The following is a 15198-nucleotide window of genomic DNA, read 5'->3' as shown; positions in this document are numbered from 1 at the left end:
CACTTCAGTGCACTTGCCTATTATAAAGATGAATAGGTGGCAAGTAAAAGAAAACACAGGCAAAGCTCATTTTACTGTTTAAGCCTACATTCAGGGCCCTAACGGACAACAGCATTTAATTCAGCTCTATTCTCAAGGTCTCCGAAAGCATAATGAAGGAAAACTCAAGCCTCATAAACAATAGTTTTTCTTTCCTGGGAAAAATATCATTATACTGTCCCAATAATTGGGCCGCCACAATTAAAATGCTGGCTTTGTGGAGGTAATAAGGTCTACTGTTGCTTTAGAACTGTACTTACACTAGAAAGTAGTGCCATCTTTCATCATCCACGTCAATAAAGCTAGCAGTTTCAATAAACCACATCAAAAAGGTCTGAAGCCTTTCATGATATTCTCGAAAGCCTCTACATGTCATGTCAGCCTAGGGAAAAAGCCAGGAAAAGTCAGGTGAAACTCATCACAGAGGTAAGTGAAAGTCTGCAGAACACAAAACTATCCTGTGGGAAAATGTTTAGAAGTCTCAGATTAAGATGTGTACACAGACACACACACAAAATAGATCTTTGTTTTTAATGCTGACTGAAACTTGTTTCCTGAACTTAGAATGAGTCACTGAAAATAACACAACAAAACAGCACACCGGTTTCAGGCAAATGAAGTACTTTCACCCAAGAAATATTTAGGTTTATCTTTACCTTGTATATCTGAAAGGTAAAGTTTTCCCCTCCTGTTGGACTGAGAACAGAGTATGTATGAAGTAAGGTTCCAAACGGCTTGAAATCGACTTCTTTTTCCAGCAAAGAGAGAAAGTCATTCGTGTTTGTACAAAATCCAGGTGGGATGATTTGTCTAATTTTGCCCTCAACATCGTCTGCCTAAGGAACAGAGGTTAAAGGACATAAGAAAACATTAATAACAAATTTGACTTTTAGTTGATTATACTTAATTTCTTTGAAATGGACAAAACCCACAAAAATCACAAAAATGAAGTTCCCAGTTAAACTAAAGAAGAAGACACACGGAGAAATGAGAAAGGATGAGTTTCATGTGCACAAGAGACTACTACCACACAAATCGGAGATGAACATAAGCATAATACAGAAGTAAAAAAGAAGAGGCAGGTAGCCTGAAATCAGGTGCAAGAATGAGGGCAATGCTACTGAAATTTCTAACATCATATAGAAAATGCTGACCATATCCCTTCAGGACAATTGGAACTGGCCCAAACAAAAAACCGCTTATTATTTTATGAGTGTCAAGGAGACCATATTATCCAAGATCACAAGCAGTAGTAAGGGGAGGCTACAGTCTGACCAAACGAACAGCAAACTTACATTAACAAGTAGGTCGTAACTCCTTCATACACTAAACTCAATATTAAGATGACAATTTAAAAAATATGCCCACTTAAGACATACATAATTTATATGAATGGACAGATTATCCACTCATCCCTATAATGTGACACAAATTTTACAGACTTGGATTTGTGACAGTAGAAAGAGACAAGCCTGGACAACAAAATTAAACTCAGAGACTAAAATTACCCTTGTTAAACAACCTCAATGAATGTTAAAACTATCAGCTGAGCAGACTTCATAATCCCTTTCAAAACCCCAAAAGACCACTTGATTGAATACATTTACTACTTCTCTTTAACCATGAATATTTGATGAAGTCTTACAATAAAGTATTACTGCTTCTCACCAGGCAATAAAACTTAATGAATTGGTCTCAACTTAACAAAACCTTATCCCTCAATACAGTCCCTAAAAGCCTGACATTACATTCAACAAAATGAGCTTGCATTCTATTCAAACTTTTTCTTGAACAATGAGGCCAGGTTTTTACTTAATGGAGTTTGCCGTGAGTTCAGCTGTAATGTTTGTATTGTATCTATTTCCACAAGGACTGACACAAGAACACTTTGTGTTAACTTACTAAGCAGCTCTTTCATACCGTTTACATGCATGATGGGTATTAGTTCTAAACCAAGACCCTTGCTACTTAGCATTCAAAACAGGGAAATTAAGATGCTTAGGACAAAATACACTACAAAAGGCTAATACAACATGCTACTAATTCCTGTCCTTTCAACCATCTTTTAACTAAGTAGAAGCAATGCACCTGCAGATGAATAGCACTTTATTATCATTCAGTTACAATTTAGGATAGAGAACCAAGGATGGAGTTTATCACAAACAAGTTTTATTATTTTAATGCTCTGCTACCACCAACATTTATACATAACTTGTTTATAGCTATAAAAAAAGAAGAGCTATTATTTAAAACATAGCTCTTCAATATTATGCCCAACAGCTTATTTGTAATGCGTACATCGGTCCTTGCAGTTCATTCACCTTCAAGATCAAATAAACTGCATTTGATATTTTTTGTTTAAAGTGCCATCTAATGTGAAGAAACCATCTTAAACATATTTTATAGAATATGTACAACCTCAATAAGTACAAGAGGAAACTGTAACAATAAGGAATAGTTTTAAGCAGTCTGATGTATGGCAATTAAAATCCAAAGTAGTGACAGGTGAAGTAGTATAATTTTAGTCCAAGTTAAAAAAAGTCAAGAAATATTACTTTTAAATAAAAAGGCTTATAACCTATCAGTTTAAAAGAAAACACTTCAAAGCATTTATAGTATAATTGTAAATTTTAAAAACATTCCCTATATCCTGTCTTCTTAACAAGGCATTGCAAAGTATGATCGAATAACTTCACGTATCTTGCATCAAACGTAGAAACTAAGTTTCAAGTAGCAGTTCTGGTGGAAGACAGAAAAACCCAAAGGTCTGAGCTCAATAAAGCTGAAAGAGAGTTAATGTTTAACGTTCAGCCTTCAAGGGATACCTATTTACCGTAATAAATATCTTCAAATAAATACTTGGCTCTGGGCAAGTTCATAACATTTAAGAACTTTTACAGAAGAATAAAAGAGTAAGTTTAAAAACAAGGAATCTATTACATATAATAGGTTAGAAAAAACATGTATCGGATATATTACAAAAAATACATCGCATAAAACCAAATGGCTCTTATCTACTAAATATACTCTTTTAAGGAAAATATCCCATAACCACCCTGTCTTAGAAATCTGTACTCTTTACTAATTTAGTTCAGTTAAATATTCATTTTTCATATTGGATTACTGGCCAGATAATAAAAATCGTCATTAAAGAAAAACCCATCTCATCATTTAAAAAATTTTTAAATATTTTTATTTGTTTTTTTCTTTATTTTAGTAGGCTCTACACCCAACATGAGGCTTGAAATCACAATCCCTGGATCAAGAGTTGCACGCTACAGTGACTGAGCTAGCCAGGCACCCCATCTCATCTTTTTTTTTTTTTTAATTTTTTTTTTCAACGTTTACTTATTTTTTTTGGGACAGAGAGAGACAGAGCATGAACAGGGGAGGGGCAGAGAGAAAGGGAGACACAGAATCGGAAACAGGCTCCAGGCTCCGAGCCATCAGCCCAGAGCCCGACGCGGGGCTCGAACTCACGGACCGCGAGATCGTGACCTGGCTGAAGTCGGACGCTTAACCGACTGCGCCACCCAGGCGCCCCCATCTCATCTTTTTTAAATTCCATGTAGAATCAAAGCTTAACTGAAAACTTTTAGTTCCAATGCTTGCTGCTAAAAGCTTCGATTCTATTTCTGAAGATCACTAAAAAATTCCCTACTTTCAAGAATATTATTTTTTTTAATTTTTTTTTTTTTAATTTTATTTTTGGGACAGAGAGAAACAGAGCATGAACGGGAGAGGGGCAGAGAGAGAGGGAGACACAGAATCACAAACAGGCTCCAGGCTCTGAGCCATCAGCCCAGAGCCCGATGCAGGGCTCAAACTCACGGACTGCAAGATCGTGACCTGGCTGAAGTCGGACGCTTAACCGACTGCACCACCCAGGCGCCCCTCAAGAATATTATTTTAAACCGCAATTAAAATTAAAGAAAAAATGTACTTATAGATAAGAAATTAAGCATTCATGAATAGATCAAGAATCCAGAATACAACCTGATATATTAATAAAGACATGCCTTACAAATGTTTTCCAAATATTTAGCAATATCTTTTTCAAAAGAAAAGTATAGGGGGGTGCCTAGGTGGCTCAGTCAGTTGAGCGTCTGACTGTGGCTCAGGTCATGATCTCACAGTTCGTGGGTTTGAGCCCCATGTCAGGCTCTGTGCTGACACCTAAGAGCCTGGAGCCTGCTTTGGATTCTGTGTCTCCTTCTCTCTCTGCCCCTCCCCTGCTCATGCTCTGTCTCTCAAAAATAAATAAATATTTAAAACAATTTTTTTGAATAAATAAATATAAAGGAAAGTATAAAGGTAACTATTATACTATTTAGCTCTTAGGTAAGTCATGATGAAATGTTTTAGATTGCATTATCTCACATTATGATCATTTCAACTTCCAATGTTCTATACCTTGCGATTTTCCCAGATATATATGCGATTTTCCCAGAAAGCAATTTTTGCTTTTCCTCATCACTGCATAAAGCAATGTGCCTGAGAATAACTGGTAGTCTGCTATGATGTAAATATATTTACACCTTATTTGTATTTATACACATTTGAAAACCAAATGACGTCATTAGTATCTTATCCTAAACAGCATCATTTGTATAAATTTGTCTATGGTGAGTTATTTTTGAAATAATGATTTTAAAAAGGCCTGTTAAGGGGCGCCTGGGTGGCGCAGTCGGTTAAGCATCCGACTTCAGCCAGGTCACGATCTTGCGGTCCGTGAGTTCGAGCCCTGCGTCGGGCTCTGGGCTGATGGCTCGGAGCCTGGAGCCTGTTTCCGATTCTGTGTCTCCCTCTCTCTCTGCCCCTCCCCCGTTCATGCTCTGTCTCTCTCTGTCCCAAAAATAAATAAACGTTGAAAAAAAAAAAAAGAAAAAAAAATTTAAAAAGGCCTGTTAAGTAGGTGCTCCTTTACTTGGCTAAAGTGGCAGACTTAATAACATTGACTAGAATTCTAAGATTACCTAAGATCTACTACAAACTACAAGCCAAAAAATTTCCGTATCTGCTTAATTTGCTCAATCTTACATTACCCGACAACATGTCTGGAAATCTGAGTGTTGTTAGAGAAGTTAACAGTGTGAACTTTTTCACTACTGGAAAAACAAAAGTGGTATCCTGTTGATTTGTACTGCATTAGTATTTTGCTACATAAGCTCATATATAAAATTCTAAGATAGAAATCTCAATATATTTTTGAAAGCTTTTTATATTTTATAAATATATATAAATATATATAAATATATATAAATATAAATATATATATAAATATATATAAATATATATAAATATATATATTATATATATAAATATAAATAAATATATATAAATATATAAATAAATATAAATATAAAATACAAAAACTAAGAACACTGTCCAAATTATCAAAGAGTATAGTGAAGTATTAGTCTACCAAAGATTATTTTTTTCATTTCCTCAAGATTAAATTTTTATAAGTGCACAAGGATTTTCTTTAAGATGCTAAAGAATCCAGCAAATTTTAAATATTTGCTCTCATCTACTCTCAAATTCAATCCATATTAGTGGAAGACAAGGATAAAATAGATGATTGAAATTCACAGATAATACAAACTGTACCCAAATATTTCAACTTTCTCTACTAAACCTTTTCCCAGAAATGCTAACAATTAGCAAGACTGAGCAATCTTAGTTACACTCCCTTGCACTAAAAAGCAATGAAATTACCTCAGAAAAAGCAGGAGACTCTGAAAAGTATAAGACCTTGATGAAAGAAACTGAAGACAACACAAATAAATGGAAAGATATATTGTGTTCATGTTTGTACTACTCAAAGCAATCTATAATTAATGCACCCTCCATCAAAATACCAACCACATTTTTCATAGAACTAGAACAAAGAATCCTAAAATTTGTATGGACCCACAAAAGACCCTGCACAGCCAAAACAATCCTGAGAAAGAACAACAAAGCTGGAGGTATCATGCTCCCTGATTTCACACTAGACTACAAAGCTATAGTAATTAAAACAGTATGGTATTGGCACAAAAACAGATCAATAGAATAGAAAGCCTAACAATAAACCCATGCATATATGGTCAATTAATCAATGACAAAGAAGAATAAACAATGGGAAAAGACAGTCTCTCCAATAAATGGCATTGGGAAAACTGGACAGCTGCATGCAGAAAAATGAAACTGGACCCTCTATCTTACACCATATACAAAAATAAATTCAAAATGGATTAAAGACTTGAATGTTAAGACTCGAAGCCATAAAACTCCTTTAAGAAAACATAGGCAATAAACTCCTTAACATTGTTTTTAGCAATAGATTTCAGACTAGTCTCCTCAGGCAAGGGCAACAAAAGCTAAAGTAAACAAGTGGGATCACATCATACTAAAAAGTGGAGAAAAGGGAACCCTCATAACTGTTGGTGGAAATGTAATTGGTGCAGCCACGATGGAAAACAGTATGAAGGTTCCTCAAAAAATTAAAAACAGAACTACTATACAATCCAGAATTCTACTTCTGGATATTTATCGGAAGAAGATGAAAACACAAATTCGAAGAGACACATGCACCCCTGTATTCACTGCAGCATTATTTACAACAGCCAAAATGTGAAGCACTGTAAGTATCCATTGATAGATGAGTAGATAAAGATGGGATATATATAAATACACATACAATGGAATATTACTCAGTCATAAAGAAATGAAATCTTGCCATTTGCAACAACATGGATGGACCTACAGAGTATTATGTTAAGGGAAATCTAAAAAACAAAGCATACAAACAAAACTCTTTGTTTACTGACTGTTCCTCCTAGCTACAATACAAGCTCCATGAGAGGAATGATTTTGTTTTGTTGCCACTATAGCATCAAGAATATAGAGGCATAGTGATATCTCAATACAAACTAAGATAGAAGAGGTAAGCCCATCCCCCCAACATCCACTACCCATTCTTTTTTTATAAGGGGAAAAAAGTCTTTGCTTGAACATGTAATTTATACAAATCATCTTCAATCATGAAGCAAATAATCCTACAAAAAGACACCATAAAAGATTGATTCCTTACTCCTAACACAGCACTTCTAAATGGAAAAACCTGGTTTTCAAGAATGGAACAATTAGAAGTCAATGCAAATACATAGCTATTTCACTGCAAATAGTATTTGAAAGATTTACCAATAACTAAGTCAATAGTTCCTTTGGAAGAAATCAATCCAGTATTATCAGCTGGAACTTAAAAAAAAAAAAAACACCACCACCAAAATCTTCAAATGATATTATATTTTGTACTACACAAGGAAACTACTACCTGCATTTTTAATAAGAGTATCTAGCTGGGCCTGAGAATTTAACAATCTAATAAGAAACATATGATCAGGGAAAAACTTCACTTTAATAAGTCTATATTACATGCTAGTTTATACAGCATTGCGTGAATTTGGGCAAGTCCTTTACAATGAAACAAAATTTTAAAAATTAAACAATAAAAAGAACCAAAGCAACCAGTCCCAAGTCATGGAGAGGTTTTAGCCAACAAAAGATGGGGCATGAGATTGGCAAAAGAATTAAGTCAGAAGTTTAAAGTCCATTTAAAACCTTAAAAAAGTTGGTTTAATTGCTAATCTGCCCCTCCCCCAGTGGCACTCTGTCTCTCTCAAAAATAAACATTAAAAAAACCTTTTTTTAAAAAATAAGAATGCAACTTGCAATTTTGTAAATGTGATTCAGCGACAAAAATGGCATTTCATTTAAAAAACTCAATTCTTTGTTTTAATTTTTTTTAATGTTTATTTTTGAGAGACAAAGAGAGAGAGAGAGAGAGAGAGAGCAGGGGAGGGGCAGAGAGAGAGGGAGAGACAGAATCCGAAGCAGGCTCCAGGCTCCGAGCTGTCAGCACAGAGCCTAATGAGGGGCTCAAACTCACGAACCGCAAGATCATGACCTGAGTGGAAGAAGTTGGACGCTTAACCGACTGAGCCACCCAGGCACAGGCACCCTTCTGTGAAGTAATTCTTAATGAAAAGTTTCAATGCCTTGAAGGAAGATAGTTGGGGGGGATGGGTTAAACAGGTGATGGGGATCAAGGAGTACACATGTAATGAGCCCTGGGTGACAATGTATGGAAGTGCTGAGTCACTATACTGTATACCTAAAACTAGTATTACACTGTATGGTAACTGGAATTTAAACAAAACCTTAAAGAAAAAAAAAATTTCAGTGTGTTTAAATAGGAATGCGCAGAAACAGAACTCTAAAACACATAATTTTCTTTTCTTTTTAAACTTTATTTAAAGAGAGAGAGCATGCACACAAGCCAGGAAGGGGCAGAGAAGAGAGACAGAATCCTAAGTAGGCTACACCTCACCTGAGCAGAGATCAGGAATTTGACACTTAACTGACTGAGCCACCAAGATGTCTGAAAACATACAGCTTTCTTAAGGTCCCTCAGGGATTCATGTCCATCCTAAACATGCAAAATACACTCATCCCATCCCAACACTGCCAAAAGTTTCAACCATTCCATCATCAACTCAAGTCCAAAATGTCATTATCTAATCAGGTATGAGTGAGACTCTGGGTAGGATACTTCACGAGGCAAAATTCCTTTCCACCTGTGATACTGTGAAACTAGAAAGCAAGTTATTGCTTCTAAAATACAGTAGTGGGACAGGCACAGGATAAGTTAAGGAGTTTCCCATTCCAAAAGGAAGGAAATGGTAGAAAGAAAGGTGTCACTGGTACCAGGCAATTTCAAAATCCAGAAGGTCAAATTCCATTAGGTTTCAAGACTTGGGGATACTGTGGCCTGCAGCTCTACCCTCTGGGTCTTACTCCTTTTTCTCGAAGGGAAGTACATGTTTGCAGCTGAGTAGTGTTATCAGCTTGTTTCCTACCTATAGAATTTAGAAAATTCATTTGCCTTTCCTCATCCTGTTAGTCCACACTGGCAGTGTTTCTGCTGATATAACACTCTCAAAACCCTTCTAGGTCACCTATGTATGCCATGAGGGTTCATGCCATTAGACAAGATGGTCCTACAAAGGACTTGATCTCTACTCAATCTCTATTCCTGGCTTTTGCTGAGATTACTGAGATACAAGAGTCACATGCCTAATCTCCTCAGCAAGAGTAAAAAGTTATCTAGCCATGCTTTCAGCTTTCTCTCCACAGCACGCTTTCCTAACAATGAATCTCCTAATTTCCGTGTCTTCTGCAACCTGGATAGGCTAAGAGTCTCCCAAATCATCAATTCGTGGATCTTTTATGCTTTACGGTTCTTCTCCAATCTCTCCCTTTCCTCCCACATTTATAATAAGCCACAAGAAACCAGGCCACAACTTCAACCCTTTGCTTGGAAATCTCCTCAGCTAAATATCCAAGTTCACTGCTTATAAATTCTTTCTATATAAGTGTAGGACACAATTCAGCTAGGCTTTCTGGCACTATACAACAAATATCTATCTCCTTTCCTTCATTTTCTTTTTTTTAAATTTTTTTTTCAACATTTATTTATTTTTTGGGACAGAGAGAGACAGAGCATGAACGGGCGAGGGGCAGAGAGAGAGGGAGACACAGAATCGGAAACAGGCTCCAGGCTCTGAGCCATCAGCCCAGAGCCTGACGCGGGGCTCGAACTCGCGGACCGCGAGATCGTGACCTGGCTGAAGTCGGACGCTTAACCGACTGCGCCACCCAGGCGCCCCTCCTTTCCTTCATTTTCTAATAACATGTTCCTCCTTTCCTTCTGACTCAACAGAGGCACCTTCAACATTCCTATTTCTACCAATATACTGTTTGTGATGGTACATTATTCTCTATGATGATATTGGCTTTCTCTCTCATGCCTCTAACTTTGTTCTGAGCCCTCACCAGCAATGCCTTTAATGTCCATATTTCTACCAACAGTCTTTTCAAGGGAGCCAATGCTTTTTCTATCACCTACCTCAAAATTCTTCCAGTTTCTACCCATTACCTATTTCCAAAGACATTTCTAGAGTTTTAGTTATTTGTTGCAGTAGCACCCCACTTCCTGGTATGAAAATCTATATTAGTTTCCTGTGGCTGCTATAACAAACTACCACAAACTTGGAGGCTTAAAACAACAGAAACTTATTCTTTCACAGCCTTGAGGCAAAGTCTAAAAACCGTATCACTGAGCTAAACTCAGGTGTCAACAGGGCCACACTCCCTCCAGAGGCTCCAGTGGAGAATCTGTTCGTTGCTTCTTCTAATTCTAGTGGCCAGAATTGTATTTGGTAAACAAAATACAACTATGATCATAAGAGTGAACATTTTTATAGAGAAGGACCACTCAGGAAAAAGATCAGGCTAAGGATCATGATCAAACATTAACTGCCATGATAGGCAGGCAATCACATCCATAACTAAAGACTGAATATGTGGTTTCAAAGCTACTATATAACAGATTTTCTCCTCCCTCAAACCTTTAAATTTTAAAACCTGCTTTATACTCAAATGGAAAGCAGAGTTAAAGATAAATTCATTTTTGTTCTTACCTCTACACAGTCAAAGTTCTCATCAACTTTAGACGCATATTCAACACGGAACATTGTTGACAGGCTACCAGCAATATAGTATAACAGGATCTTCAGACCCTTGTAACCAAAAGCAGTTTCACTGAAAAGGAAAAAAATATCAATAATCTGAGACCCCAGAAAGAATCTTGCAAAGTCATTACCAAGTATTAACCATCCATATAAACAAGTTTAACTTTACGGGTAGTTTCAAGATTTTAAAGTACACCTGTTTTAAAAAGAAACAAGTATTTGTAATGAAACTGTCTCAGCTTTCCTCATTTATAAAATGAGAGGGGCGCCTGGGTGGATTAGTAGGTGAAGCATACAACTCTTGATCTCGGGGTTATAAGTTTGAGCCCACACTGGGTGCAGAGATTACATAAAAATCAAATCTTTAAAAAAAAATAAGAGAAAATAACAGCACCTACCTTCGGGATGTTGTTTGGGTTGAATGAGGAAGTTAATACCTGTAAACTGCTCATAATGTTGACTAACACATTATACAAGTAGTAATAAGTGTCAGATGTTACTGCTACTGTTGCAGCTGCTGCTATTATTACTAGTACCAGAGAGCATTTCAAATCAGACACAAGTGGTATTAAACTGGTACCTGGCTAGGCAAGCAGATAACATGTAGCTTTAGCCCAGTCTTGCCTCCAATTTACCACCTGCTTCTATCATCAAGATACCAGAGCTGCTGAGAGTGGTGAAAGCACCTAATTACACCCCTGTATGAACTCAGAAAGCAGATCTGGGGCTGCTATTTTTCCAATCCTGCTCCCTGAAATCCATCTACGCCTTGATATTCTCTAAAAAGAGTCTTCCAAAATGTGAATCTAAAATATTCAGAATAGGTAGGGGCGCCTGGGTGGCTCAGTCGGTTGAGCGTCCGACTTCAGCTCAGGTCACGATCTCACGGTTTGTGAGTTCGAGCCCTACGTCGGGCTCTGGGCTGATGGCTCAGAGCCTGGAGCCTGCTTCCGATTCTGTGTCTCCCTCTCTCTGCCCCTCCCCCATTCATGCTCTGTCTCTCTCTGTCTCAAAAATAAATAAACATTAAAAAATAAATAAAAAAATAAAAAATATTCAGAATAGGTAAAGCTACAGAGACAGAAAGTAGATTAATGATTGCCTAGGGCTAGGGAGAGTAATGGGGAAAAAGAACATGACTGCTAACTGGTTATGGGAATTTGGGTAGGAATGACAAAAATATTCTAAAACTGATTGTGAAGATGACTACACAACACTCATTATGCTAAAAATCATTGAGCTGTATACTTTAAATACAGGGGCGCCTGGGTGGCTCAAGTTCAGTTAAGCGTCCGACTTCAGCTCAGGTCACGATCTCACAGTTTGTGAGTTCGGGCCCCACGTCAGGCTCTAAGCTGACTGTTCAGAGCCTGGAGCCTGGAGCCTGGAGCCTGCTTCGGATTCTGTGTCTCCCTCTCTGTCCCTCCCTGGTTGTGCTCTCTTTCCCAAAATGAATAAGCATTAAAAAATGTTTTAAAAAGTAGATCAACTATATAGTAAATTATATCTCAATAAAGCTTTTCTTTTTTTAAGTGAATTCTGAAGAAGAGTGCCTGGAAGAAGCAGTGCCATTTCTAGATTTCTGTCTAGGCTACCAAAATAAAGTATTAGCAGTGTCCATTCCAGGACTCTGAAAGTTATGTTTATAAAATGGAATGGCAATGATAGTAGTATCAAGGTCATACCTGAGTCATAAGACATGGTCATCATAATTATCTGTCATCTGTCTAACTTAGGAGTATGCAAGCATTTTTAATGACATGCAAAACAGAATGAATGTACAGAATACCATTAAGAAGCATCATCTGTAGACTAGATCCTATGCACCAAAGGAAGAGATTTTAAATAGCAGTAATAGGAAGAGAATAAAAAAAATAGCTCCTTAAAAATAGAAATCCAAAAAGAAAACATTCCTCTTTTTATAATAAAATAAAACCTATTTGAAATACAAAAGACTCAAATTTTGGCATGAATCAATACATAATAAAATATAATTATTACTATTTAATAGCACATAAAATGCCTAATCTGATACATTAATAATGAAAACTTCTGAGGAAATTTGTCAATGAAGAGACATCTGTCAATTTCAAAACACACGAGGGGCACCTGGGTGGCTCAGTTGGTTAAGCATCTGACTCAATTTCAGCACAGGTGATGATCTCACCATTCGTGAGTTTGAGCCCTGCATCAGGCTCTGCACTGGCAGTGCAGAACCTGTTTGGGATTCTCTCTCCCTCTCTCTCTGCTCCTCCTTTACTAGCGTGTTCTCTTTCTCTTAAGATCAGTATACTTTAAAAACAAAAACCACATTAAATAAATATGTGGACAATGCTGAAATAACACATAGGTAAAACAGCCATGAAGGGAAATATTTTAAATGTCAACTATATCAAAACACGCTTTCTTCCTACAACAAACCAGGGTTCCTTAGGAAAATGGCTGACTCCAGAAACACTGGAAAAAGTATACGATGAATCTCCATATCAGAAGGTAAAGTGTCCCCAAAATGATGATGATATATCAAAAGGATTCAAAAGCCCATTTGAAATGGGGTAATTTGAGTGTCACAATAACAGTAATGGATTATAACTCATTGGATTAAAAAAGAAGAATCCTTGAGTCTCTTCTGATATACACAAAGAAATACTTAAGGGGAAAAAAAAGAGCTCTTCCTTACAGAATGCCAACTAATAAATGTAGAAGGTATGACAAAGTTAGAGAATCACTATTTTATAATCACAGTAAAATACCAATTCAGGCAAGAATCATCAATGGATTTAAAACTACTGGGTGAAAAAGACTGATAGGGAACAGTATATTTTCAGTCTCAGAGTATCTCCCCACAGATTACATAATAAAGGAAAAAACCTTACAGTGGAGAAAGCTGACAAGCACCTCTAAACTAAGTTAACAAGTTATGGAACAAACTGACATCATGGGCTTTCTGATTGTGACAGACTAAGGACACGCACAACTTCTGTTAAGGTACTACAAAAATGCACAATATCTGAATTTAATCATAAAGAAAAATCAAACTAATCCAAAATTAAAGTTTATAAAACTAGCCTATAACCCACAAAAATGTGATATCATGAAAAACAAAAAGGCTGAGGAACTGTTTCAGATTAAAGGAGCCTAAACTAAATGCAATATATGACTCTGGATTGGATCCAGAATGAAGAAAATTGTTAAAAAGAATTACCGGAAACCAATTGGCAAAATCTGGACTGTGGATGATATATTAGAAAATAGTATTACAGCAATGTTAAATTTCCTGAGTTTTGATAATTCTATGGTTACTGTCCTTGCTTTTAGGAAATACATTATAAAGAATTTAGGAGTAAGGGATCAAGATACATCTGCAACCAACCCTCAAATGGTTCAACAACATACCAATAGATCTATATAGCAGTGAACGATTAAAGCAAATATAACTAAATGGTAACTGGGGAATCTAGATTTTAAAGAATATAAGAGTACTATTCTTATAATTTTCTGCGAATCTGAAGTTTTTTTCAAAATCAAAAGTTAAAAAAAATGGTAACTGGCTATATAATGTAATGAAGCTATAAGAAATTAAGGAATTGTGCTGAATATCCTAGGTTATATCTTTAACATTGCTTTCAAAAATAAATTTCTCGGGGCGCCTGGGTGGCGCAGTCAGTTAAGCATCTGACTTCAGCCAGGTCACGATCTCACGGTCCGGGAGTTTGAGCCCCGCGTCAGGCTCTGGGCTGATGGCTCAGAGCCTGGAGCCTGTTTCCGATTCTGTGTCTCCCTCTTTCTCTGCCTCTCCCCTGTTCATGCTCTGTCTCTCTCTGTCTCCAAAAAAATAAATAAACGTTGAAAAAAAAATTAAAAAAAAAAAATTAATAAATTTCTCTGTAAATAAATAAACTGCTTACTCATCATCGAAGAACAACTTGAGCTTTCCAGCTTTAGGAGAGTATATTTTGTACTAAAAGCAATATAGCACAGCAAGAGGAAGAAAAAAGTAGTAGTTACGAATATGGGCTTCACAGTCAGACTGCCTGAATCTGAACTTTGGCCAGTCAGATGTCCTTAAGCAACTACCCAATTCCACCAATGTACAGTGTAATGACTAGTAATACCATCGCTAAAACAGCTGTCAGAATTAAATGAGAGAATGCCTCTAAAGTACTCTGTGATAAGTATTATATAGTAAACTGGTGTCTCAATGTCAAAAATGCCATTCTAATGTATATTTTAAATAAATTACATAAAAAACAACAAAGAAAATAAAGTCTGATTTCTAGATCTTTAAAAAAAAAAAAAAAGTGTTGGTTTTTTTTTTGGCCATACTAATTTGGCAAACATCTTACTATGTTACTTACTCATCCCCAAAGAGTTGATGGGTATATTCAGGAAAGAAAGTTCTAATGTCATTCTCAAGATCTTCAGGAAAACGAACTGTTTAAAAGAATAAAAAATATAGAGATATTAAAGATACTAAATTAAAGATATTAAAGGTGACAGGTATTTCCATTTCAAGAATTTCACTATAACTAGGGTACAGCCAACATTTTTCTTATGTAAAATGTCACTTCTCCATTATATG

The 15198-nt window shown here is 36.3% G+C and overlaps 2 protein-coding genes across 2 annotated transcripts in view; one reads left to right on the top strand and one right to left on the bottom strand.

Annotated features, from left to right (window-relative positions):
- The window catches only part of SLC25A12 (solute carrier family 25 member 12), a 208940-nt gene that overhangs the window by 47690 nt on the left and 146052 nt on the right, over positions 1-15198 (top strand). The window lies entirely within an intron of this gene.
- Positions 1-15198, bottom strand: part of HAT1 (histone acetyltransferase 1) — a 60232-nt gene that overhangs the window by 27670 nt on the left and 17364 nt on the right. Inside the window, exons 3-6 of the mRNA XM_043577045.1 lie at positions 14975-15050; positions 10566-10686; positions 696-875; positions 300-421 (exon numbers count right to left, since the gene is read on the bottom strand). Of these exons, the coding sequence (XP_043432980.1) occupies positions 300-421; positions 696-875; positions 10566-10686; positions 14975-15050 (499 nt within the window). The remainder of the gene's footprint in view (positions 1-299; positions 422-695; positions 876-10565; positions 10687-14974; positions 15051-15198) is intronic.

Source organism: Prionailurus bengalensis, chromosome C1 (assembly GCF_016509475.1).
Source record: "Prionailurus bengalensis isolate Pbe53 chromosome C1, Fcat_Pben_1.1_paternal_pri, whole genome shotgun sequence".
Taxonomy (NCBI): Eukaryota; Metazoa; Chordata; class Mammalia; order Carnivora; family Felidae; genus Prionailurus; species Prionailurus bengalensis.
This window is presented reverse-complemented; position numbering and strand designations above follow the sequence as displayed.